General features: G+C 44.3%; 1 protein-coding gene across 1 annotated transcript in view; it reads right to left on the reverse strand.

Moving 5' to 3' along the window:
• LOC139419540 (Rho GTPase activating protein 20b) overlaps positions 1-26,798 on the reverse strand; it is a 45,968-nt gene extending 19,170 nt beyond the window's left edge. The window contains exons 1-9 of the mRNA XM_071169503.1: positions 26,557-26,798; positions 21,911-21,993; positions 4,428-4,592; positions 4,043-4,192; positions 3,904-3,945; positions 3,680-3,764; positions 3,411-3,485; positions 2,927-2,993; positions 1,510-1,695 (exon numbers count right to left, since the gene is read on the reverse strand). Coding sequence (XP_071025604.1) covers positions 1,510-1,695; positions 2,927-2,993; positions 3,411-3,485; positions 3,680-3,764; positions 3,904-3,945; positions 4,043-4,192; positions 4,428-4,592; positions 21,911-21,993; positions 26,557-26,631 — 928 coding nt within the window. The 5' untranslated portion in view covers positions 26,632-26,798. The remainder of the gene's footprint in view (positions 1-1,509; positions 1,696-2,926; positions 2,994-3,410; positions 3,486-3,679; positions 3,765-3,903; positions 3,946-4,042; positions 4,193-4,427; positions 4,593-21,910; positions 21,994-26,556) is intronic.
• Between the last annotated feature and the right edge of the window lie 268 nt (positions 26,799-27,066).

The raw sequence follows: 27,066 nt of genomic DNA on the forward strand, positions 1-27,066 counted from the left end.
CGAGGGTAAGTGGACGAGGGTGTGTATTTTAAATGTTTGGACAGCAACCACTGTCCACGGGTATATGGCTAGCTAGCTAACGTTATTGTGCATTATGCCACCTACTCTACTGGAGTGCCCCTGCCTATGTCTGTCCTAAATAAAACGTCTACCAATATAAGTATAAAGAGCAGTAATGCCCTGAATTTCCGTTCACAATTGCACCCTTCTCTGGAGGAATTGTGTGCTACCTGCATGAGTGACAGAGGGTGGTGCTTGCTGTGTGTGGCCTAGGAGCATAAAGCAAGCGACGGCGGGAGACATCCTGTCTTGTTTGAGCAGTGTAGAGAAGAGTGTTTTTTTCCCACTGGTGCTCCCAAAATGAAACTCCAGGTCGCACAGCTAAATTACCACTTAAAGAGTCATTATGGTTGCACATAGAACCATCACCCTTACCAAATAACTCTTGAAGAATCATGTTTTCTAAGTCCAGACACAGACAGGGAGAATACAGACACAAAGGCATACATGAAAAGACAGGGATGTGAGGAACTGATGTGTGGATACAGCCCTTAGACGTGGTATATTGGCCATATACCACAAACTCTTGAGGTGCCTTATTGCCATTATAAACTGATTACTAATGTAACTAGAGCAGTAAAAATACATGTTTTGCCATACCTGTGGTATACTGGAATGTTGGCCAATCAGCATTCAGGGCTTGAATCACCCAGTTTATAATCATGAATGAATGATGATGTGACCTGGATGGTCAAGTGGTTAGTGCTGCTGCTCCTGGTACACATACATACTGCTGTCACAGTAGGACTGTATCCGGCATATACTGCTCTGTGACCATTATAATTTGATCTTTCCTGGGACGTGAGCACTGATGTATGGTGGAAAAAGTTAAATACATGTTTCTTGCCATAAATTGTTCAGTAGAAAATGTTGACATTACAAGACAGCTGCTGAAAACACCCTTAATAAGGCATCATGCAGAGAAATCGCCATGCATGGTTTTTCAGATATACTTTCCACATTTGTGCATAGAAATGACTGTGCAAAACAATTCAGTTGGCATTTGAGAATACATGATTTGTTATAAAGAGCAGCAAAAAGGTCAGCTATAAAATCATTTGTAATTTTTTTTTCTCACAATTTTATGCCATGAAAGAGAGACAGTATGCTATGACAGAGAGACAGTATGCTATGACAGAGACAGTATGCTATGCCTCCAACAAGCAATGGAACATTTAGAACACTGTAATTATTCTAATTACAGGAAGGATATTCTGATAACATCTGTAGAACTACATGTGCTAGCGTGACAGGAAGTTATTTACTATCTCCATTATGAATAAACCACTTCTGTAAAGAGGGCTAGATAATTGACTTGTAGAAACAAAATGCACTAAAGAAAATTACATTGTTTACCCCTGTGGTGTATATCGGTGGAACTTAAAAATCAATACATGCCAGCATCTCTTTCTCTCTCTCTCTCTCTGTGAAAGTTAATGAATGATTCACCTGCTCGACCATGTCCTCCCCCCTCAGCCTTTAGCCTAAGGATGAAGCGAGGGCCGGAAGCGTCTTTAAGAAGGTGATCAAGGTAGAGGCTCCCATCTACAGTCAGAATGTTGTTGGTGACTGTCAAGGCTTGGCGGTCCATTTCCCTCAAGGAGTTCAGAATAATACTGAAGGGATGCTCATGACCTGTCAGACATGACACGTGTAGATCAGATCAGTTTTTTTTTGTATAGAATTGGAAAATGCATTCACTCCCTGCTGCTACCATTTCTGTTTTAAGGAATAAGGCACAAAGGGATGTGGTAATGGCCAATATACCACAACTAAGGGTTGTTCTTATGCACGACGCAACGTGGAGTGCCTGGATACAGCCCATAGCCGTGGTATATTGGCCATATACCACAAACCCTCGAGGTGCCTTATTGCCATTATAAACTGGTTACTAATGTAACTAGAGCAGTAAAAATAAATGTCATACCTGTGGTACACGGGAATGTCAGCCAATCAGCATTCAGGGCTTTAATCACCCAGTTTATAATCATGAATGAATGATGATGTGACCTGGATAGTCAAGTGGTTAGTGCTGCTGCTCTTGGTACACGTACATACCGCTGTCTGTGACCCATTTTATCTTTCCTGGTAATCTATCATTAGCTTACTATCTGTTCAGATAAAACCAAAAAATCGAAAGGAGTCAAGAGGCAAGAAGACAAAAATCGAAAGGAGTGATTCAATTATATGGGAGATGCCCCCTTATAATTACATGGGCTTTAAGAAAAAGCAAATGTTATATAAAAATGCTTGTAGTACCAGTCCTTAGCTAATTTTTTTTCAAACTGAGACCACCTCATCATTTCCCAGAGTCTATTTTGTTGCTGCTGATTTAAATGTAGTCCAGTGTATCTCAGTTGGTAGAGCATGGTGCTTGCAACGCCAGGGTTTTGGGTTTGATTCCCACAGGGCACCAGTATGAAGTTGTATACACTCACTACTGTAAGTCACTCTGGATAAGAGTGTCTGCTATAATATACTAATGAGCATTGACTAAATTATATATTTTTCTACCAGCATTGACTTGAGAAAAATAGGTATCTGCCCTTTAGACAGAATAGCATTCGGTTGTATGAGACATTAATTCCAGACACACAAAGGCCCTCATGAATCCCTCTTCCGATCCCCAGGATTCCTAATATGCCTTGGCTTTGTGAGAGGCTCCTGTAGCCAGGTCGCAAAGATTACAGTTTCAAGTCACAAACACTCCATGTGAACACACTGAAATATTGGTTTGGGTAATCCTTTGACGGGACAGAAACTATGGTCTACTATGGTCTAAAATCCAAGCCAAGTGTGCCTTCATCCTGACTGTTTTTGGAGGCGTGTTTCAGTGCATAGTGATAGTACTATCACATTTCCTCACCGATAAGAGGATATAGGGCTTCCTCTCTCCCCGAGACTACCCAGAGGCGGTAGTCAGTGGGTCTGCCCTATGGGAGTAGAAAAATTATGTTTAGGATGAAGAAAGGAACATCAGAGTAATCTATAAGCCTAGGCACGGTCAGAGACAGGAAATTACATTGTAAAGCATAAAATGTTGTCAATGATCCTTGTGTTCCTTTTCTGATACTCTTTCTGTCTTTTCTAAAGATCTATGAGTAAACATGTAGGCTAGTAGTAGCAGAATTTGATCTAAATTCTAAAGAGTAAACCTTAAAAAAACAAAACAAATTATTTACAACAGGTGTAATATTGCAGAGCTTGGTAAAAGTAATAATAATAATGATATATTACTCTATAATTATAGTAAAATGTTTGTCAATACACATTCTAAACAGAACAGTTGGATTACTTCTAATAATAGAACAAAGACATAATTAATACAGAAATTGGTGGCAACAACTCACAGTGAGTTTAAATTGTTGGGTGAGGATCCTGATGACTTTGTCAACATCACATGTATTGTCCACATTCACAGTCGTCTAGATTAAAACACAAATAATTCCTTCATAATCTTATAGAATTGGAAAATATTTTCTGAGGTTACTTGAATAAATGTTATGTTAACTAGAAATAGTCATACATGTAATCATATTTAATTTAGAATGTGAACATTTGGGGAAAATAATAAGCATCTGAGAAGTAGCAGTAGTTGTAGATGAGTGAATTCTCTTACCATTGCACTATTTCCAATGTCCACGAGAACAACCTTCATGGTGAGATTACTGAGATATTCCACTTCCTTGGATTTGGTGATGTGCCTGTGCCAAATTGCATATATTAGTGCTAATGTGCGTGCATCAGATAGGCATCAGATAGGTACAGTACATAATCCTATACATTTAATTTCAGAAGTCATTTTCTATATTGTACATCTGGGTTTTGTAAGTATTTCCTTACCATTGTAAAGTGGAAAACCACTTCTCCTTTGACTCTGATGAACTGATAGGGAAAACAAATGCCATCTTTATTTCCCCAAAATAGGAACTTAATTAAATGTCAAGTACTAAACAAAAATGATTAGATTGGTGTAGCCTACCTGAGAGTTACCACGTAATTGGTGGTAGGCCAGCCAATGACAAAGGAGTTCTTTGAGCACAGTTTTCTCTCTGCAACCTCTTCCATGCAGGAAGCCAACCATATCTCACACAGCCTCACTCTCTCCTTCCGTTTGCGGCTTGTGGAAGACCTGCAAGACAACAAACGATATCAGCAATCTATCAGGACAAATGCAACAGTAATTGCAATCATCAATTCCACTTTATATTTTCATTTTGTTGAAGTGCCCCTCTCGTCCTAAGATACATCTGTACAATTTACATAATGGAGAAAATGATAACTTCTATTAAGTCATTGTTAGTTCTCATCTATTCTATTCATCTTGTTCAGTAAGTGAACATTATTTTTATATGCTGAGGACTAACTTTGATTTAGCGATGATGAGTGTGTCACTGAAGAGGAACAAGTGTCTCTCCTGGGTCTGCAGTCCAGTGCTGAGCTGCACGTGCTCTTCCATCACAAACTCTGCACTCTGGGATGTTAGGTTCTGGATCAGCGCTGCTCTTGGTGATGGGACTGGGACGGCATCCCTAAAGACAAAAAACACTCTGTAAAGGGGGTATCTTGTCTCTGGCAATGAGACATGATACTGGACATTGTTTCCCATCAAACAGGCATTTACAATACGTTCATCACATCACACAACAAATACACAGGGGTTACATACAGTGCCTTCAGAAAGTATTCATACCCCTTGACTTGCAGTGCATTCGGAAAGTATTCAGACCCCTTCCCATTTTCCACATTTTGTTGTGTTACAGTACAGCCTGAATTCAAAAGGGATGAAATATTTTTTTTTTCTAACCCGTCGACACACAATACCCCATAATGACAAAGTGAAAACATCATTTTACAAATGTTTGAACATTTATTGAAAATGAAATACAGAAATATCTCATTTACATAAGTATTCACATCCCTGAGTCAATACATGTTAGAATCACCTTTGGCAGCGGTTACAGCTGTGAGTCTTTCTGGGTAAGCTTTGCACACATGGATTGTACAATACTTGCACAGTATTCTTTAAAAAAAAATCTGTCATGTTGTTTGTCGGTGATTGATAGGCAGACATTTTCAAGTCTTGCCATAGATTTTCAAGTCCATTTAAGTCAAAATTGCAACTAGGCAACTCAGAAACATTCAATGTCGTCTTGGTAATCAACTTCAGTGTATATTTGGCCTTGTGTTTTAGGTTATTGTCCTGCTGAAAGATTAACTTGTCTCCCAGTGTCGGTTGAAAATCGGACTAACTAGGTTTTCCTCCAAAACTTTGGCTGTGCTTAGCGCTATTCTCCATTAATTTATTTTTAAAAACTCCCTAGTCCTTGTCTATGACAAGCATACCCATAACATGATGTAGCCACCACAATGCTTGAAAATATGAAGTGGTACTCAATGATGTGTTGTGTTGGATTTGTATTCGGGACATAAAGGACACACATTTTTTGCAGTTTTACTTAAGTGCCTTATTGCACACAGGATGCATGTTTTGGAATATTTTTGATTCTGTACAGGCTTCCTTTTTTTCACTCTGTCATTCTTTTCACTCTGTATTGTGGAGTATGCTGTTAATCCATCCTCAGTTTTCTCCTATCACAGCCATTCAACTATGTAACTGTTTTAAAGTCACCATTGACCTCATGGTGAAATCCTTGAGCGGTTTCCTTCCTCCCCGGCAAGTGAGTTAGTTATACTATCCAAAGTTTAATTAATAATTTTCACAATGCTCAAAGGGATATTCAATGTCTGCATTTAAAAAAAAAACTTTCTACCAATAGGTGCCCTTTGTGAGGCATTGGAAAACCTCCCTGGTCTTATTAGAGATAATTGTGTGGGGTACAGAGATTAGGTAGTTGTTAAAAAAATCATAATCTTAAACACTATTATTGCGCACAGAGTGAGTCCATGCAACTTATCATGTGACCTGTTAAGCAATTTTTACTCCTGATTTTTTTCATGCTTGCCATAACAAAGGGGTTGAATACTTATTGACTCAAGACATTTCAGCTTTTCATTTTTTATTACTTTTTACAAATATTTCTAAAAACATAATTCCACTTTAACATTATGGGATATTGTTCGTAGGCCAGTGACACAACATCTCAATGTAAGTTTAAATTCAGTCTGTAGCACAGCAACATTTTGAAAAAGTCAAGGGGTATGAATGCATTTTACTTTGTAGATGAGGGGAGTTCTTTACTAATTAGTGACCTTCATTTATCAATCAAGTACATGGAAGGAGCTAAAAACCTGCAAACACTCAGCCCTCCATGGAAAGAGTTTGTCACATGTGCACTACACTCAGGATCCCGAGTGGCGCAGCGGTCTAACATGCTGATTCAAACATTGCACCTACACTCAGTGGTGGATTTAGGTATAGGCAACATGGGCAGCCGCCCCCAGGCACAGGGCACCCGCACCAAAAAAAATTATATAAAAAAAAAGACAAATAATTATAATATTCGTAATGGTGACATCAGTTTTCTATCGCTCATTTGCACATCACGTCAATGATTTCATGTCACCGTGTGGGACTGTGGGTCCTTAACCTTGTCGGAGTGGGCACCCTGATTCTAGTTTGTGAGCTAGGTAGGCTACTGTCTGGGAAGGTCTCCCACTCAGAAGTATGAGATGGGGAGGGGGGCGGGGGTAGGTTGACCTCAGGTCTCTCCACTGGAAGCCCGAGGAAGGGGGAGCGGGGGAATCTATCAAATAGCGCACCTCTAACTTTGTACACTACTAATGCAATTAGTTGTGCAATTTAGTTTGTGTGTTTCTGTGGAATAGTGGAATAATCAGGTTCTCTTCATTATAAGTGCTTGATTCTATTTGTCTATTTGAGTGATATAGGATTTGTGCAATTTAGTTTTATTTGTGTGTTTTTTGTTAGCAATAGGGTAATAGTTTAATAAGTTGATTATCTTTTTTATTTGTGTTTATATACTACAATTTGTTTCTATTTGTCTTTTATTTCTTATTTTTGATATTTATGAGTCTTATTTTTGTATAGATTTTTATATTTAAATCCTTTGCTTTTATTTGTGGCTTAGAACGCTCTGCAAGTAGCCTAGTGGTTAGAGCTTCCTCAGGTAGCAGGAAGCCTAGTGGTTAGAGAGTTGGGCCAGTAACCGGAATGTTGCCGAGCTGACAAGGTAAAAATCTGTCTTTCTGCCCCAGGAGCAAGGTAGTTAACCCACTGTTCCCCGGGTGCCAAAGACATGAATATTGATTAAGGCAAGCTAGCTAAATAGGACAAATGAGCTTTTAAACATTTTAAATGTTTTTATTTTATTTTAATTTAACCTTTATTTTTATCAGGGAGTCATACTGAGACTAAGGTCTCTTTTACAGATGAGCCCTGAATTACATAAATTACTGTCATGACTTCCGCCGAAATCGGCTCCTCTCCTTGTTCGGGCGGCATTCTGCGATTGACGTCACAGGCTTCCTAGCCATCCATCCGCTCCATTTCTCATATATCCATTTGCTTTGTCTTGTTCCATACACACCTGGTTTTCATTCCATAATCAATGCATGTATTTAGTCCTCTGTCCCCCTCCATGTCTTTGTGTGTAATTGTTTATTGTTATGTGGATATTGTCAGGCGCCATACTTTTGTTATGTTCCGTGTTTTTAGCTCATTTATGTTTTTATGTGCTGTCATTTTTGGACCGGAATTAAAGTGTGCCTGTTTACTACACTCTGCTCTCCTGCACCTGACTTCGCCTCCCGTACACACCCCTAACAGAATTACATACCCAACCATGGAGTCAGCAGAAGCAGGTACCCCGGTTAGAGGAGTCAAGGAGCGCGTCCAGGAACATTCTGCTATGTTACATCATCTTGGTGCCATGATGGATCGCGTTGTCCAGACTATGGACCTCTGGGAGAGACAGGAAGTCTCCGGGGGAACGACTTTTCCATTTGAGGCAGGGAACGAGGAGCACCCAGGAATTCGCCCTGGAATTCTGGACCTTGACCACCGGAGCAGGCTGGAACAACAGGGCCCTCATCGACCACTATCAGTGCAGCCTGCGCGAGGACGTCCGACGTGAGCTTGCCTGCAGGGATGCGACCATCTCCTTTGACCAACTGGTGGATTTGTACATCCGGTTGGATAACCTGCTTGTCACCTGCGGACGTCCAGAGGGGGCTCTGTTGGTGCCATCTTCCAGCACCCCAGTTCCGGTGCCCATGGAGTTGGGAGGGGCTGCGCATAGGGAGACTGGAGGAGGAGCCATCACGTGCACCATCTGCCGGTCGGTGCCATGTCGGTTCCTCTGGGAGTCGAGGCAACAGGCAGGGCACTCTGGCGTCACCCCAGGTAAGTCTGCACCACACTCATCCAGAGTCCTCTGTTGACCACCTGTTTGTTTCCTTGATTTCCCCCCGCATTCCCAGCACAAGGCGCTCGTCGATTCAGGCGCAGCTGGGAATTTTATCGACAGAGCGTTGGCCCTTAGTCCCCATTATTCCTGTAGTTAGACCTTTCCCAGTTCACGCTCTGGATAGTCGACCATTAGGGTCCGGGCTAATCAGGGAAGCCACCATCTCCCTGGCCATGGAGACACAGGGCGGTCACAAGCAGAACATCAGTCTCTTCCTCATTGACTGTCCTGCGTTTCCCGTGGTACTAGGCCTTTGCTGGTTAGCTCATCATAACCCCACTATTTCCTGGCAACAGAGGGCTCTCACGGGGTGGTCGCGAGAGTGCTCGAGGAGGTGTGTAGGGGTTTCCATTGGTGCTACCATGGTGGAAAGTCCAGACCAGGTCTCCACCATGCGCATCCCCCCAGAATATGCCGATTTGGCTTTCGCCTTCTGTAAAAAGAAGACGACTCAATTACCACCTCATCGACGGGGGATTGTGCGATAAATCTCCTGGCAGACGTGACTCCTGGGAAGCGCAACGTGTATCCCCTGTCGCAAACGGAGACGGCAGCTATGGAAACATATGTCTTTGAATCCCTGCGTCAGGGGTACATTCGGTCCTCCACTTCACCCGCCTCCTCGAGTTTCTTTTTTGTGAAGAAGAAGGATGGAGGCCTACGCCCGTGCATTGACTATAGAGGTCTCGATCAAACCATGATCTCAGGAGTGCGTATAACCTGGTGCATATCTGGGAGGGAGACGAGTGGAAGACAGCGTTTAGTACCACCTCAGGGCATTATGAGTACTTAGTCATGCCGTATGGGTTGATGATTGCTACATCAGTTTTTCAATCCTTTGTAGACAAGATTTTCAGGGATCTGCACGGGCAGGGTGTAGTGGTATATAGCGATGATATTCTGATATACTCCACTACACGCACCGAGCATGCGTCCTTGGTACGCAAGGTACTTGGACGACTGTTGGAGCATGACCTGTACGTCAAGGGCGAGAAATGCCTGTTCTTTCAGCAGGTCGTCTCCTTCCTAGGGTATCGCATTTCCACATCAGGGGTGGAGATGGAGAGTGACCGCATTGCAGCCGTGCGTAATTGGCCGACTCCCACCATGGTAAAGGAGGTGCAGTGATTTTTAGGGTTTCCCAATTATTACTGGAGATTTATCCGGGGTTTTGGCCAGGTGGCTGCTCCCATTACCTCACTGCTGAAGGGGGGGTCCCGTATGGTTGCAGTGGTCGGCTGAGGCGGACAGGGCTTTTGGGCAGCTAAGGGCTCTGTTTACTTCGGCTCCCATGCTGGCCCTTCTGTATCCCTCTTTGGTGGACGTGGGGGTGGACGTGTCCGAGGCTGGGATAGGAGCCGTGCTCTCACAGCGCTCGGGTACGCCACCAAAACTCTGCCCCTGTGCTTTCTTCTCGAAGCTCAGCCCAGTGGAGCGTAACTATGATGTGGGGGACCGGGAGCTGTTGGCTGTGGTTAAAGCGTTGAAGGCATGGAGACATTGGCTTGAGGGGGCTAAACACCCTTTCCTCATCTGGACTGACCACCGCAACCTGGAGTACTTCCGGGCAGCGAGGAGACTGAATCCTAGTCAGGCAAGGTGGGCCATGTTCTTTACCCGTTTTGTGTCCTACAGACCAGGTTCCCAGAATATGAAGGCAGACGCACTGTCCCGGCTTTCTAACACAGAGGAGCGACCCATGGATCAGACTCCCATACTCCTCATACTGGTAGCGCCGGTCATGTGGGAGCTGGACGCGTTCCATCTGCTGTCCGTGACCAGTTGATCTATTGGTCCCACACGTCACCCTCCTCTGGTCATCCGGGGATCGGTCGGACGGTGCGCTGTCTGACTGGGAAGTACTGGTGGCCCACCTTGGCTAAGGACGTGAGGGTTTATGCTTCCTCCTGCTCGGTGTGTGCCTAGTGTAAGGCTCCGAGACACCTGCCCAAAGGTAAGCTACACCCCTTACCCGTTCCACAACGACCTTGGTCACACCAGTCTGTGAATTTTTTAACCGAACTACCTCTTTCACAGGGAAACACTACGACCCTGGTCGTTGTGGATCGTTTCTCTAAGTCCTGTCGTCTCTTCCCTCTGCCCGGTCTTCCTACGGCCCTACAGACTGCGGAAGCCCTGTTTACTCACGTCTTCCGGCACCATGGGGTGCCTGAGGATATAGTGTCTGATCAAGGTCCCAGTTCACGTTGCGAGTGTGGAAGGCATTCATGGAACGTCTGGGGGTCTCGATCAGCCTTACCTCGGGTTTTCACCCCGATAGTAACGGGCAGGTAGAGAGAGTCAACCAGGATGTGGGCAAGTTTCTGTGGTCCTATTGCCAGGACCGGCCATGGGAGTGGGCGGTGTTCGTGCCCTGGGCCGAGATGGCACAGAACTCGCTTCGCCACTCCTCCACTAACCTCTCCCCTTTTCAGTGCGTATTAGGGTACCAGCCGGTCCTGGTGCCGTGGCATCAGAGCCAGATCGAGGCTCCTGTGGTGGACGACTGGTTCAGGCGTGCGGAGGAGACATGTGAGGCCGCCCATGTGCACCTCCAGCGAGCCGTGCTTCGCCAAAAGACAAGCGCGGACCGTCGCCACAGTGTGACCCCGGTGTTCGCACCGGGGGACCGGATCTGGCTCTCGACCCGAAACCTGCCCCTCCGTCTGCCCTGCCAGAAGCTGGGTCCGCGGTTTGTGGGGCCATTCAAAGTCCCGAGGAGGGTGAACGAGGTGTGTTACAGATTACAGTTCCCTCTGATTACCGTATTAACCCCTCGTTCCATGTGTCTCTCCTCAGGCCGGTGGTGGCTGGTCCGCTCCAGGAAGTTGAGGTGCGGAGGTCCCTCCGCCCCCTCTGGACATTGAGGGGGCCCCAGCGTACTCCGTTCATTCCATCCTGGATTCGAGGCGTCGGGCAGGGGGCCTTCAGTAACTCGTGGAGTGGGATGGGTACGGTCCGGAGGAGAGGTGCTGGGTCCCGGTTGCGGATGTTTTAGACCCCGAACTGCTGCAGGAGTTTCACCATCACCGGCCGGATCGCCCTGCACCTCGCCCCCCCGGGTCGTCCCCGAGGCCGGTGTCGGTGCGCCGCTGGAGCCGCACGACAAGGGGGGGGGGGGGGGGGGTACTGTCATGACTTCGGCCCCTCTCCTTGTTCGGCGATCGACGTCACCGGCTTTCTAGCCACCGCCGCTCCATTTCTCATTTATCCATTTGTTTTGTCTTGTTCCATACACACCTGCGTTTCATTCCATAATCACTGCATGTATTTAGTCCTCTGTTCCACTCCATGTCTTTGTGTGTAATTGTTTATTGTTATGTGGATATTGTCAGGTGCTATATTTTTGTTATGTTCCATGTTTTTGGCACGTTTTGTTTTTATGTGCTGTCATTTTTGGACCGGAATTAAAGTGCACCTGTTTACTACACTCTGCTTTCCTGCGCCTGACTTCGCCTCCTGTACACACCCCTAACAATTACAGAACATACACACATCAACATGTAAATAAATACAAAAAAATAAAAGTAAAACGCGGTCCTAAAATACAAACAAATTCATCAGTAATAAGTTGCTCAATCAGCTTTCTGAATTGCCCTCGTGGCACCAGAACATCACATTTAAGAACATTTTGAAGATTGTTCCATAAATAAGGTGAATGAAAGGTAAATCAGCTTTTAGTTAACTCAGTAAAGACCAAAGGAATTTCCAGAGTGTGGTAACTCGTATGTCTAAAGTTTAGTTATGATGTTAGGTGCAGTGGGGCTTGATGTTAAAGGGATTTATAAATGAAAACATAGTAATGTACATGACATCAAAGACAGCCATCCAACATTCTGTTTGAGAATGCAATGATGCGTACTAAAATTGTCTCCCGTAATAAAGTGCAGTGCGCTACATTCATATAGATGTTGCCGCCATAGTCGGAGCAATAGGAACGTTAACTAAATAATCTGCTTTCTACTATTTAGCGAGAGGCAGGACCTGTTTCTGTAGAAGAAGCCCATTTTTATTCTCAGCTTCTTAACTAACTCAACAATATACAGTACTATCCAGATATTTGTAAGTGTGGACAAGATATACAGTGCCAAATAAAATACAATTTCATTGGTCACATACATATATTTAGCAGATGTTACTGCGGGTGTAGCGAAAGCGAGAGTCATCAAGACAAAGGGTGGCTACTTTGAAGAATCTAAAATAAAGTATATTTTGATTTGTTTCACACTTTTTTGGTTGCTACATGATTCCATATGTGTTATTTCATAGTTTTGATATCTTCACTATTATTCTACAATGTAGAAAATAATAAAAATAAAGAAAAAACCTTGAATGGGAAGGTGTGTCCAAACTTTTGGCTGGTACTGTATATACAGTGCATTTCGGAAAGTATTCAGACCCCTTTACTTTTTCAACATTTTGTTATGTTACAGCCTTATTCTAAAATTGATTAAATAAATATACATGCAATACCCCATAATGACAAAAGAAAAACAGGTTTTTAGAAACATTTGCACATTTATAAAAAATAAAAAACAGAAATACCGTATTTACATAAGTATTCAGACCCATTACTATGAGACTCAAAATTGAGCTCAGGTGCATCCTGTTTCCATGAATCATTCTTGAGATGTTTCTACAACTTGACTGGAGTCCACCTGTGGTAAATTCAATTGATTGGACATGATTTGGAAAGGCACAGATCTGTGTATATAAGGTCCCACAGTTGACAGGGAATGTCAGAGCAAAAGGAATTGTCAGTAGAGCTCCGAGACAAGATTGTGTCGAGGCACAGATCTGGGGAAGGGTACCAAAACATTTCTTCAGCATTGAAGGTCCCCAAGAACACAGTGGCCTCCATCATTCTTAAATGGAAGAAGTTTCGAACCACCAAGACTCTTCCTAGAGCTGGCTGCCTGGCTAAACTGAGCAATCGGGGGAGAAGAACCCAATGGTCATTCTGACAGAGCTCCAGAGTTCCCGATGGTCACTCTGGTCTGATGAAACCAAGATTCAACTATTTTGCCTGAATGCCAAGCGTCACGTCTGGAGGTAACCTGGAACCATCCTTACCTTGAAGCATGGTGGTGGCAGCATCATGCTGTGGGGATGTTTTTCAGCGGCAGAGACTCAAATACTAGTCAGGATCGAGGGAAAGATGAACGGAGCAAAGTACAGAGAGATCCTTGATGAAAATCTGCTCCAGAGCACTCAGGACTTCAGATTGGGGTGAAGGTGCACCTTCCAACAGGACAACAACCCTAAGCACACAGCCAAGACAATGCAGGAGTGGCATCTCTGGACAGACCTGAAAATAGTTGTGGAGCGTCGCTCCCAATCCTACCTGACAGAGCTTGAGAGGATCTGCTGAGATGAATGAAAGAAACTCCCCAAATACAGTGGTGCCAAGCTTGTAGCGTCCTTTTCCTAAAGACCCAAGGCTGTAATCGCTGCCAAAGGTGCTTCAACAAAGTACTGAGTAAAGGGTCTGAATATTTATGTAAATGTGATATTTCAGTTTTACATTTTTTATACATGTAATCAATTTTAGTACAAGGCATTAACGTAACAAAATTTGGAAAAAGTCAAAGGGTCTGAACACTTTCCAAATGCACTGTATGGACACCATCCAAAGTACAGTATGCTTAAATCAGACTTATTTTTATGTGCTCTAGAGAACAACATACTGTATACTTAGTATTACCTGCATTCAGTACTAATTTCAGGTCAATAAAGTTTTTCTGTATACAGTGAAGGCAGACTGTAGTTCAGATAGAGCCTAGGCTAGCCTAGGAAAAGCCTCTGAATTAGCAGTGAGTGATCAACAGTATCTAAAGCCTTTGACAGGTCAATGAAGAGAACAGCACAATGTAGCCTTCTATCCATACAGTTAACCTCATAATTTATAACTGTCACGTCTGCTCCCGCAGAGGGTGCCAGGTTGCCCTGCATCACGCACTCTTATCATCCATTACGCACACCTGCCTTCCCTCGTCACGCGCATCAGTGATATTGGACTTACCTGGACTCACTCATCACCTATTATTACCTCCCCTATATTTGTCAATTCCCCAGCTCTGCATTTATAGTCTTTTGTTTGTGTTACTTGTTTGCTGACGCTGTTCCTGTCTCGTTCCATGTCCGTTATTTATTAAATGTTTGACTCCCCGTGCCTGCTTCGTCTCTCCAGCGTCATTCCATGTGACAGAATGCAGAAGCCAACACACAAAGCATCGGAGAGTACTGACGTTCCGGTTGGTATGGTGTCATCGGCTCTGGGTCGCCACCGATGGAACCAGGGATGCCTAGCTAGCTCGCCAGGCTTCCACGCCCTAGCTCGCTCGAGAGGTTTCCTTTCCCCGGTTGGCTCGGATGGCGCCCATCCCACGTTGGGCCTCAGCCGGATAGTCAGTACTTGTTCGTCCAGCCGGTCCAGGAGTTTTTTTTGTTTGTTGGTGACGACGAGGTGGATTCCGCCGCCAATGGAACCAGGGGTGCCTAAGCCTGCCCGTCGAGCTTTCACGCCCCGGCTGTCTCGAGAGATCTCTTTACCTCAGTTGGCTTGGCGGCTTCCCATCCCACGTCACACTCCCCCGGATCTTCGGGCTCCCTCTGCAGCGGGATCGACAGGCGTCTTGCCTCAGCCGGTTCGTTGGGCTCCCATGCCCCAACTGGCTTGCTCAGCGCCCAGGTCTCAGTCGGTTCGCCCAGGTGGGACTCCTGGTTGCGCCCCAAGAGGGGGGGGTTACTGTCACATCTGCTCCCACACCCCCCCCCATCAGCTGTTATTACCTCCCCTATATTTGTCAGTTCCCCGCTTCTGCATTGATTGTCTTTTGTTTGTGTTACTTGTTCGCTGATGCTGTTCCTGTCTCGTTCCATGTCCGTTATTTATTAAATGTTTGACTCCCCGTACCTGCTTCGTCTCTCCAGCATCATTCCATGTGACAATAACTAAGGATGCAACAGAGATAGGGATATTGGGGCTCTCTCATGCCGTCCCTGGAGGGGGTGCGTCTCCTGAGTGGGTTGATTCACTGATGTGGTCATCCTGTCTGGGTTGGCTCCCCCCCCCCCCTGGGTTGTGCCGTGGCGGAGGTCTTTGTGGGCTATACTCAGCCTTGTCTCAGGATGGTAAGTTGGTGGTTGAAGATATCCCTCTAGTGGTGTGGGGGCTGTGCTTTGGCAAAGTGGGTGGGGTTATATCCTTCCTGTTTGGCCCTGTCCGGGGGTGTCCTCGGATGGGGCCACAATGTCTCCTGACCCCTCCTGTCTCAGCCTCCAGTATTTATGCTGCAGTAGTTTATGTGTCGGGGGGCTGGGGTCAGTTTGTTATATCTGGAGTACTTCTCCTGTCCTATTCGGTGTCCTGTGTGAATCTAAGTGTGCGTTCTCTAATTCTCTCCTTCTCTCTTTCTTTCTCTATCTCGGAGGACCTGAGCCCTAGGACCATGCCCCAGGACTACCTGACGACTACTCCAGCGATGATCCATGGCAAGAAGCCTCCGTGAGGATTCATGGCACGAAGCCCCCATCGACGGCCTCCAGTCCGGGGCCCCCAGCGACGGCCTCCAGTCCGGGGCCCGCAGCGAGGGCGCCCAGTCCGGGGCCCGCAGCGAGGGCGCCCAGTCCGGGGCCCGCAGCGAGGGCGCCCAGTCCGGGGCCCGCAGCGAGGGCGCCCAGTCCGGGGCCCGCAGCGAGGGCGCCCAGTCCGGGGCCCGCAGCGAGGGCGCCAGTCCGGGGCCCGCAGCGAGGGCGCCCAGTCCGGGGTCGGCGACGAGGGTCCCCGCACCAGTGGTGCCACCAAAGTGGGGTGAGACAGCGGTGGAGCGGGGTCTGCGTCCCGCACCTGAGCCGCCACCGCCGATAGATGCCCACCCGGACCCTCCCCTATAGGTTCAGGTTTTGCGGCCGGAGTCCGCACCTTATGTCTCCCCATCCTGGTGCGTCCTCTGACTGCTCCCAGAGCCAGGCCCCTGGTTCTCAATCAGAGACAGCTGTTAATCGTTGTCTCTGATTGGGAACCATACTTAGGCAGCCCTTTTTCCCACCTGTGTTTGTGGGTAGTTAACTTTGTTTGAGGCATTGTGCCCTGTAAGCTTCGCGGTTGTTTTCGTTTGTTGTTTTGTTGGCGTCCTTTTTATAATAAAAGGAAAATGTACGCTCACCACGCTACACCTTCGTCCGCTTCTTTCGACAGCCATGACAGATCACCACCTTTTCTTTGTGAAGGGGGAGTACAGGGCCACCTTCCAAACCTTGGCGATAGTACCAGATATAATCGTCAGGTTAAAATTATGGGTTAATGATTCAGCAATAAGGGAGGCAGAGAGCTACAGAACAAATGGGTCAAGCATATCAGCTCCCGCATCTAGCACATCACAGATAGTAAATTGTTGAAATAAAAACAGATTCGCTATAAGTTGACAGGTTAACCATCGAGTCAGCTAGAGGCTGGCAGAGGGAAGAGCAGTCGATTGATTGACAAAATAAAAAGCCTGGCGAGATAAAACAATGATTAAAAGCAACACTTATCCCATTCTTCTCATTTATGATGCCAGAGTCAGACAGAACTTGCTTAGGCAGGGAAGAAGAAGAATTTGGACATTAAAGTACATTTACTGTTTTCCAAAATTTTGAACATCTGTTTAGAGTGTTGGGCCTGTAACTGAAAGGTTGCTGGATCGAATCCCAGAGCTGACAAGGTAAAAATCTGTCGTTCTGCCCCTAAGCAAGGCAGTTAAACTACTGTTCCACGGGCGCCAAAGACGTGGATGTCGATTCAGGCGGAAGACGCATTTCAGTTGAAGGCATTCAGTTGTACAACTGACTAGGTATTCCCCTTTCCCTTTCTCAATTGTCTGAAAGATTGCCAGTCCACTACAGTCAGTTTCTCTTGCTATGGCCCAGGTCTGATTTCTCCTTTGAATGAGCTCAGATAGATCGAACCCTTGGTTTTCTTCTGAATTATCTTTGACTCTGAATTGTTCAAAGGGGCGTGTTTATCTGCCAGATGAATAAATATGGAGGATACATTTTATAAAGCCAACTCAGGGTCAGGAATACAGGAAATAGTGGCTAAATCAGTTCAACAAACTTTTTAATATGTATCTTCTTAATTAAATGATGATTAGTATTTGGCTGTTTTGTATCTCTAATACACACAATGGGACAATGATCTCTGAGATCATATGCAAATAGTCCACGAGACACATATTTATGGGGGTTATTAGTAAGAATTCAATCAATCAATGAAGAGTTAACAGGATTTTTCACATTTAGCGATGTGGGTTTTGATATCAATTGAGTCAGATAAAAATCAATGCATATACTGGTAAATTATTAATACACTGCTCAAAAAAATAAAGGGAACACTTACACAACACAATGTAACTCCAAGTCAATCACACTTCTGTGAAATCAAACTGTCCACTTAGGAAGCAACACTGATTGACAATACATTTCACATGCTGTTGTGCAAATGGAATAGACAACAGGTGGAAATTATAGGCAATTAGCAAGACACCCCCAATAAAGGAGTGGTTCTGCAGGTGATAACCACAGACCACTTCTCAGTTCCTATGCTTCCTGGCTGATGTTTTGGTCACTTTTGAATGCTGGCGGTGCTTTCACTCTAGTGGTAGCATGAGACGGAGTCTACAACCCACACAAGTGGCTCAGGTAGTGCAGCTCATCCAGGATGGAACATCAATGCGAGCTGTGGCAAGAAGGTTTGCTGTGTCTGTCAGCGTAGTGTCCAGAGCATGGAGGCACTACCAGAAGACAGGCCAGTACATCAGGAGACGTGGAGGAGGCCGTAGGAGGGCAACAACCCGGCAGCAGGACCGCTACCTCTGCCTTTGTGCAAGGAGGAGCAGGAGGAGCACTGCCAGAGCCCTGCAAAATGACCTCCAGCAGGACACAAATGTGCATGTGTCTGCTCAAAGGGCCCAACGTCCATAGGTGGGGGTTGGGCTTACAGCCCAACACCGTGCAGGACATTTGGCATTTGCCAGAGAACACCAAGATTGGCAAATTCGCCACTGGCACCCTGTGCTCTTCACAGATGAAAGCAGGTTCACACTGAGCACATGTGACAGTCTGGAGACGCCGTGGAGAACGTTCTGCTACCTGCAACATCCTCCAGCATGACCGGTTTGGCAGTGGGTCAGTCATGGTGTGGGGTGGCATTTCTTTGGGGGGCCGCACAACCCTCCATGTGCTCGCCAGAGGTAGCCTGACTGCCATTAGGTACCGAGATGAGATCCTCAGACCCCTTGTGAGACCATATGCTGGTGCGGTTGGCCCTGGGTTCCTCCTAATGCAAGACAATGCTAGACCTCATGTGGCTGGAGTGTGTCAGCAGTTCCTGCAAGAGGAAGGCATTGATGCTATGGACTGGCCCGCCCTTTCCCCAGACCTGAATCCAATTGAGCACATCTGGGACATCATGTCTCGCTCCATCCACCAACGCCACGTTGCACCACAGACTGTCCAGGAGTTGGCGGATGCTTTAGTCCAGGTCTGGGAGGAGATCCCTCAGGACACCATCCGCCACTTCATCAGGAGCATGCCCAGGCGTTGTAGGGAGGTCATACAGGCACGTGGAGGCCACACACACTACTGAGCCTCATTTTGACTTGTTTTAAGAACATTACATCAAAGTTGGATCAGCCTGTAGTGTGGTTTTCCACTTTAATTTTGAGTGTGACTCCAAATCCAGACCTCCATGGGTTGATAAATTGTCTTTAAAGTCACAGAGGGCTATTGAAAGAAAAAACACTTTAACACTTTTTTGAAGAGTTAGAAATTTGGATCCTTTGCTCCGGACAAGGGTTATTCCAAGCATAAAGCTGACAAGGAAATGAATAATATTAAAGAATTTTGAAAATTCCCAAAACAAATATTTTCCCTATAAAATATTAAGCTCAAATAATGCAACAAAATATTTTTTCAGTTCTACAAATAAAGTTCTCCTGCCGGACAAAGATTGTCCAGACTTTAAAGAATCCCTAAGCTAATTTCCTGTCATTCTAAACATTCTTTCATGGTTTATGACGTGTTCATATGCTATCTTGGCCCCCTAAAGCTTGTGCCGGGTGTGTCCTATGCCAGTGACTACAACGGAGCTACCAGCACTCACAAAGGTGTCAAATGACAATGATTGAGTTAGTATCAATGTTGAAATCTCTATGATCGTTGCTGCAAATACAGAAGCATGTACTACAGTGTTCATGACTATGAGACAAAAAAGGGCACAGTGAGGGAGGGAATCTAAATGTACAGAATTCTACAGAATTAAGTGTTGATTAATAGTGATCTTTTGTAAACAAAGCCAACCAAAAGGTAGATGGAGACTAAATTATCTTCAATTATTTTGTAGGAGCTAATCCGAGATGGCAAGAGCCCCACAGGCCGTATTTCACAGGGGTTGTTTTTGTTACTCCTCACTATTTAGCTGCTGTTACCATGATAGAGAAGCTCTGAGACCAAATAAAGGCAGGAATTCTTTGCAGATGGCAGCGCTAAAGACCTTGGGACTGTGGAGTGCTGTGTGCGTTATGCGTCACTGAGACAGTGAGCTAGAGCAGGGCTTGGAGAAGAGAGGTTCAAACATGGAAACAAAATGCTAGCCCTTCCACAGCTCAAGAGCAGTACAAACGTCATTGGAAAAACTAAATAGATTAAAATGAGAGAATAGTAAACCACATCCATAGGCTATCCATAGGTCGTATAGCTGCAGGAAAGAGTTGTGGGGGGGGGGATTTAATTTTTTTTTGCCGGTGCTACAGACATTTATATCAGTCCACTCATACAGGACTAGTAAAAGTCCCAGTGCACTCCTTTTTGGAGAAAAAAAATAAATAAATAATAATTGCATGTTTTAGGGGGTACTGCAGCACCCTCAGCACCCCTACTTCCCGTGGCTATGGTCATATGGAGCATATGTATTCTTATGCTGTACACTAACAAAATATACTGTACCATATCATATCCAGTATGGCATAATGTCGTTCAATAACTCATGACAACATAAGCCTGTCACCAGTCTGCTTCTAGTTTGCTTTCTTGGTAAATGCAGCGACAGGGCCTGTGCAAAGCTGCCAGTAATACAAATATTGTATCACTGAACAATTACAATGGCTGGAAAAATTTACATTTTCCTGTCAGATGAGACAGTTATTATGGCTGAACCATGAGTAAACACAATCAGTCACTGACATAAGAAAAAATGGAGCTATCAAAACAAATACATAATATATACAAAAGTATGTGGACACCCCTTCAAATTAGTGGATCCGGCTATTTCAGCCACACCCGTTGCTGACAGGTGTATAAAATCGAGCACACAGAAATGCAATCTCAATAGACAAATATTGGCAGTAAAATGGCCTTACTGAAGAGCTCAGTGACTTTTAACGAGGCACAGTCATAGGAGGCCACCTTTCCAACAAGTCAGTTGGTAAAATTTCTGCCTTACTAGAGCTGCCACGGTCAACTGTAAGTGCTGTTATTGTGAAGTGGAAACATCTAGGAGAAACAACAGCTCACAGTATGGGACCGCCGAGTGCTGAAGTGCGTAGCGTGTAAAAATCATCTGTCCTCGGTTGCAAGACTCACTACCGAGTTCCAAACTGCCTCTGGAGAAATGTCAGCAAAATAACTGTTCATCGGGAGGTTCATGAAATGGGTTTCCATGGCCGAGCAGCCTCACAAAAACCTAAGATCCCCATGCACAATGCCAAGTGTCGGCTGGAGTGGTGTAAAGCTCACCGCCACTGGACTCTGGAGTGATGAACCAACGATTCACCATCTGGCAGTCTGATGGATGAATCTGTGTTTGGCGGATGCCAGGAGAATGCTACCTGCCCCAAATGGTCTGGGGGTGTTTTCATGGTTCAGGCTAGGCCCGTTAGTTCCAGTGAAGGGACATTTTAACGCTACAGCATACAACGACGATTCTATGCTTCCAATTTTGTGGTAACTGTTTGGGGAAGGCCCTTTCCTGTTTCAGTATGACAACACCCCCGTGCACAAAGCGAGGTCCATACAGAAATGGTTTGTCGAGATCGGTGTGGAAGAACTTGACTGGCCTGCACAGAGCCCTCACCTCTACCCCATCGAACAACTTTGGGATGAATTGTAACGCCGACTGCGAGCCAGGCCTAATCGCCCAACATCAGTGCCTTACCTCCCTAATGCTCTTGTGGCTGAATGGAAGCAAGTCCCTGCAGCAATGTTCCAACATCTAGTGGTAAGCCTTCCCAGAAGAGAGGAGGCTGTTATGGCAGCAAAGGGGGGACCAACTCCAGATTAATGCCCATGATTTTGGAATGAGATGTTCAACAAGCAAGGTGTCCACATACGTTTGGTCATGTAGTGTAGCATGAGTAAAAAGGGAAAACAAGTGTGCAGACAGACAGACAGACATATGGTTTGGCATTATTCATATGGCTGACCTCCTGTGGCCCTTTGGTTTGCTGAATGCCTTTGTGATGGCTGATTGGCCAGAATGTCTTCGCTGAAGTGATGTCCTCATTTTCTGTGAGAAAAACATAGATTTTCCAATCAGGGATGAAATAAACAGATCATTCATTCATGGAGCCAAAAGTGGCTTGGTAAAGGGGTAGTTCCTCCAAATTAACAACAACAGATGATTCCCTACCGTGAACGTAGTCTATGGAGAGACTGTTTACATTTAGGAGAGACTGTTTACATTTACAATTTAGTCATTTAGCAGATGCTCTTATCCAGAGCGATTTACAGTTAGTGCATTTTGTTATTATTTCATTACACATGACCAACCTTCAAAGCATTGGATTGTGTTTCATAATGACTTGGTTTGCAATGACCTTCATCTATCTAATTTTACCAAGGAGAGCCTTGATTTGACCATGTACTGTAATTTATAACAACGCAGCAGGAAAATAAGTTTGCAGTCAGTGGCGGAGAAGTAAAGAAATATGATCTGCAGACTACATTCTCTCCTGGCTATAATTGAGAAAATCTACGCATGGAATTTGTAGTGAAGTCCAGCAGTCATGGTAAGCCCACTGAGTTGAGCTCTTGTAAAATAGTTAGTACCAGGAATTGATATCTGTAGGCCTACTCGGTACATGGTTAGTCATATATTTTTCTCATCATCCCTGTAGGCTACTGCATCTCATAAAATACAATACAATATAATTGTAGCACTGCATAAATAAATAAATAAACATGTTTTTTACATAAGTGATGGAAAGCAGAATGTGGTATAGTTGCATCTCTTTCCTGCCTCTGCTAGGCAGCTGTGGGGTGAAGGAAGCCCTCTCCACCCTATCAGTATTATTAGCCTTTGGGGTAGAGCTACACAATGCTGCATGGAGGTTCTAAACTCCTCAGTATTGAATCTGTGTGGTTGAGATATTGTGTTATGTGCTGTGCAAGTATTTTCTATGGTATTGCATATCTATTTACATTTGATTTATTCACCTTCATTTTCTTTTTCTATTCTTAAATGAAAGTGGACGTCCAATATTTCCTCTGTTGGTTCATCCATCTGCATGATTACCATGTGCAATTTAAACCTTTCCTACTTTACAATCCAGCTATTATGCAGTATAAGTGCACATGGATTGTTATATAGAAGAATTCATTGGGTAAGTTTGTGTAGGGTTTTCATAGTGTCTTCTCCAACCTTTTATATATACAGTGCATTCGGGAAAGTATTCAGACCACTTTACTTTTTCCACATCTTGTTACATTACAGCCTAATTCTAAAATGGATCAAATATATTTGTTTTCTCATCAGTATACACACAATACCTCATAATGACAAAGCAAACATTTTTTTTTTATAATTTATTGCAAATGTATAAAAATAAAAATAAAAATTTAAATATTTAATTTACATAAGTATTCAGACCCTTTACTGTGTACTTTGTTAACACACCTTTGGCAGCGATTACAGTCTTGAGTCTTCTTGGGTATGACGCTACAAGCTTGGCACCCGTGTATTTGGGGAGTTTCTCCCATTCTTCTCTGCAGATCCTCTCAACCTCTGTCAGTTTGGATGGAGAGTGCACAGCTGTTTCCAGGTCTCTCCAGAGATGTTAGAACGGGTTCAAGTCCGGGCTCTGGCTGGGCCACTCAAGAACATTCAGAAACTTGTCCCGAAGCCACTCCTGCGTTGTCTTGGCTGTGTGCTTAGGGTCATTGTCCTGTTGGAAAGTCGCCCCTGTCTGAAGTCCCGAGCACTCTAGGGCAGGTTTTCATCAATGATCTCTCTGTAGTCACCTCCCTGACCAAGGCCCTTCTCCCCTGATTGCTCAGTTTGGTCGAGCGGCCAGCTCTAGTAAGACTCCAAACTTCTTACATTTAAGAATGATGGAGGAACCTTCAATGCTGCAGAAATGTTTTGGTACCCTTCCCCAGATCTGTGACACAATACTGTCGTCTCGGTGCTCTACGGACAATTACTTCGACCTCATGTCTTGGTTTAGCTCTGACATGCATTGTCAACTGTGGGACCTTTATATAGACAGGTTGGTGCCTTTCCAAGTCATGACCAATCAATTGAATATACCACAGGTGGACTCCAATCAAGTTGTAGATACATCTCAAGGATGATCAATGGAAACAGTATGCACCTGAGCTCAATTTCGAGTCGCTTAATAAAGCGTCTGAATACCTGTGTAAATATGAGAAAAATATAAATATTTTCTGAATGGTGTTTTCCTATTTTGTTGCATTACAACCTGTAATTTAAATGGATTTGTTCTTGGATTTCAATGTAATGGACATACACAAAAGTCAAAATTGGTGAAGTGAATTGCAAAAAATAGCTTGTTTCAAAAAAATTATACATAATAAAAAAACGGAAAAGTGGTGCGTGCGTATGTATTCGCCCCCTTTGCTACGAAGCCCATGAATAAGATCTGGTGCAACCAATTACCTTCAGAAGTCACAAAATTAGTTCAATAAAGTCCACCTGTGTGCAATCTAAGTATCACATGATCTCCAGTATATGTACACTTGTTCTGAAAGGCCCCAGAGTCTGCAACACCAGTAAGGGGCACCACCAAGCAAACGGCACCATGAACACCAAGGAGCTTTCCAAACAGGCCAGGGACAAAGTCGTGGAGAAGTACAGATCAGGGTTGGGTTATAAAAAAAATATCAGAAACTTTGAACATCCCACAGAACACCATTAAATCCGTTATTAAAAAATGGAAAGAATATGGCACCACAACAAACCTGCCAAGAGAGGGCCGACCACCAAAACCCACGGTCCAGGCAAGGAGGGCATTAATCAGAGAGGCAACAAAGAGACCAAAGATAACTCTGAAGGAGCTGCGAAGCTCCACAGCGGAGATTGGAGTATCTGTCCATAGGACCACTTTAAGCCATAAACTCCACAGAGCTCGGCTTTACGGAAGAGTGGACAGAAAAAAGCCATTGCTTAAAGATAAAATAAGCAAACATGTTTCTCACCCATCTACACACAATACCCCATAATGAGAACGTGATTTTTTTGTTGTTGATGAAATTTTAGCAAATTTATGGAAATTTAAATACAGAATATCTGATTTACATAAGTATTCACACCCGTGAGTCAATACATGTTTGCATCACCTTTGTCAGTGATTGCAGCTGTGAGTATTTCTGGGTAAGTCTCTGAGCTTTGCACACCTGGATTGTAAAATATTTGCCCATTATTCTTTAAAAAATCCTTCAAGCTCTGTCAAGTTGGTTGTTGATCATTGCTAGACAGTCATTTTCAAGTCTTGCCATAGATTTTCAAGCTGATTTAAGTCTGTAACTAGGCCACTCAGGAACATTCAATGTCATCTTGGTAACCAACTCCAGTGTATATCTGGCCTTGTGTTTTAGGTTATTGTCCTGCTGAAAGGTAACTTTGTCTCCCAGTGTCTGGTGGAAAGCAGACTGAACCAGGTTTTCTTCTAGGACTTTGCCTGTTCTTAGTTCTTTTCAGTTTATTTTTATCCTAATAAAACACTCCCTAGTTCTTGCCGATGACATGCATACCCATAACATGATGCAGACACCACCATGCTTGAAAATATGAAGAGTGGTACTTAGTGATGTTGTGCTGGATTTTCCCCAAACATAACGCTTTGTATTCAGGACATAAATGAATTTCTTTGCCACATTTTTTGCAGTTTTACTTTAGTGCCTTATTGCAAACAGGATGCGTGTTCTGGAATAAAAAAAAATGTAATTTAGTTTAGTATTGCGGAGTAACTACAATGTTGTTGATCCATCTTCCGTTTTTCTCCTATCACAGCCATTAAACTCTTTCATGGTGAAGTCCCTGAGAGGTTTCCTTCTTCTCCGGCAACTGAGTTAGGAAGGACACCTCTATCTTTGTAGTGTCTAGGTGTAGAGGTACACCATCCAAAGTGGAATAGTCAATGTCAGCTTTTATTTTTTTTACCCATCTACCAATAGCTGACTTTCTTTGCGTAGCATTGGAAAACCTCCCTGGTCTTTGTGGTTGAATCTGTGTTTGAAATTCACTGCTCAACTGAGGGACCTTACAAATAATTGTATGTGTGGAGTACAGAAATTAGTTAAACACTGTCATTGCACACGGAGTGAGTCCATGCTACTTATTATGTGACTTGTTAAGCTGATTTTTACACCTGAACTTACTTAGACTTGCCATAACAAAGGGCTTGAATACTCATTGACTCAAGACATTTCAGCTTTATATTTTTAATTCATTTGTAAACATTTCTAAAAATATAATTCCACTTTTGCATTTTGGGGTATTGTGTGTAGGCCAGTGACACAAAATCTCAATTGAATACATTTTAAATTCAGGCTGTAATAACACAAAATGTGTAAAAAGTCAAGGGGTGTGAAGGCACTGTACATCTACATTGTAGGACATGTTATATAAAAGCCTGATACAGCTTTCAGCTTGGTTTACAGAAATTAATACAAAACATTCTTCTACATTCTAAACATGAATCAACTCTTTGACAAATAACTTTGACGATGTACGTGCATCCTAACACACATACACACACACAAACAATGATTTGAGATTGTACAGTACCTAATGTAGAACGTGAAAGAAAATGAAGTAAGAAGAACTTACCTTCTCCTTCTCTGGAATCCTTGACTCATTGCAGTTTACTTTGGAGTGGGAGCCAATGCTTTGTTGAGGGGTCATCTTTTTAAGCCCAGCAGGTCACAAACGCAGTCAGTGTAATGTCCCGGTGCACTTCGATGCTGCCATTCACTACAGAGGAACGTTTTTAAAGGTAGCAAAAAATCATAGTCACACTTTGTTTGACAAAATAATTTGCTTGTACTGAGAGCCCTTTAGAGTGGTACCGTAAGAGGCACCCTTTTCCTGCCCTTTCCCAAATCTCACTGCTTTCTGAGCTGGGCCTCCCTCTTTCCACCTCACTGACTAAATAAGGATATCCCATCCCAGTCTCCTCACACAGTAGCCAGGGTGCAGCATACTGAGGATGGGGCAGACAGTCGGTCAGGAGGACCTTCTCGGGTTACACTTCATTATCCAGCCTTCACCCAGGGGGCACTAAGGAGGGAGTTGTGGTGAGTTGAGGCTGCACAGTGCTCTCAACCTCTTCCTGTGGTC

This window comes from Oncorhynchus clarkii, chromosome 10 (assembly GCF_045791955.1).
Source record: "Oncorhynchus clarkii lewisi isolate Uvic-CL-2024 chromosome 10, UVic_Ocla_1.0, whole genome shotgun sequence".
In the NCBI taxonomy this organism is placed as follows: Eukaryota; Metazoa; Chordata; class Actinopteri; order Salmoniformes; family Salmonidae; genus Oncorhynchus; species Oncorhynchus clarkii.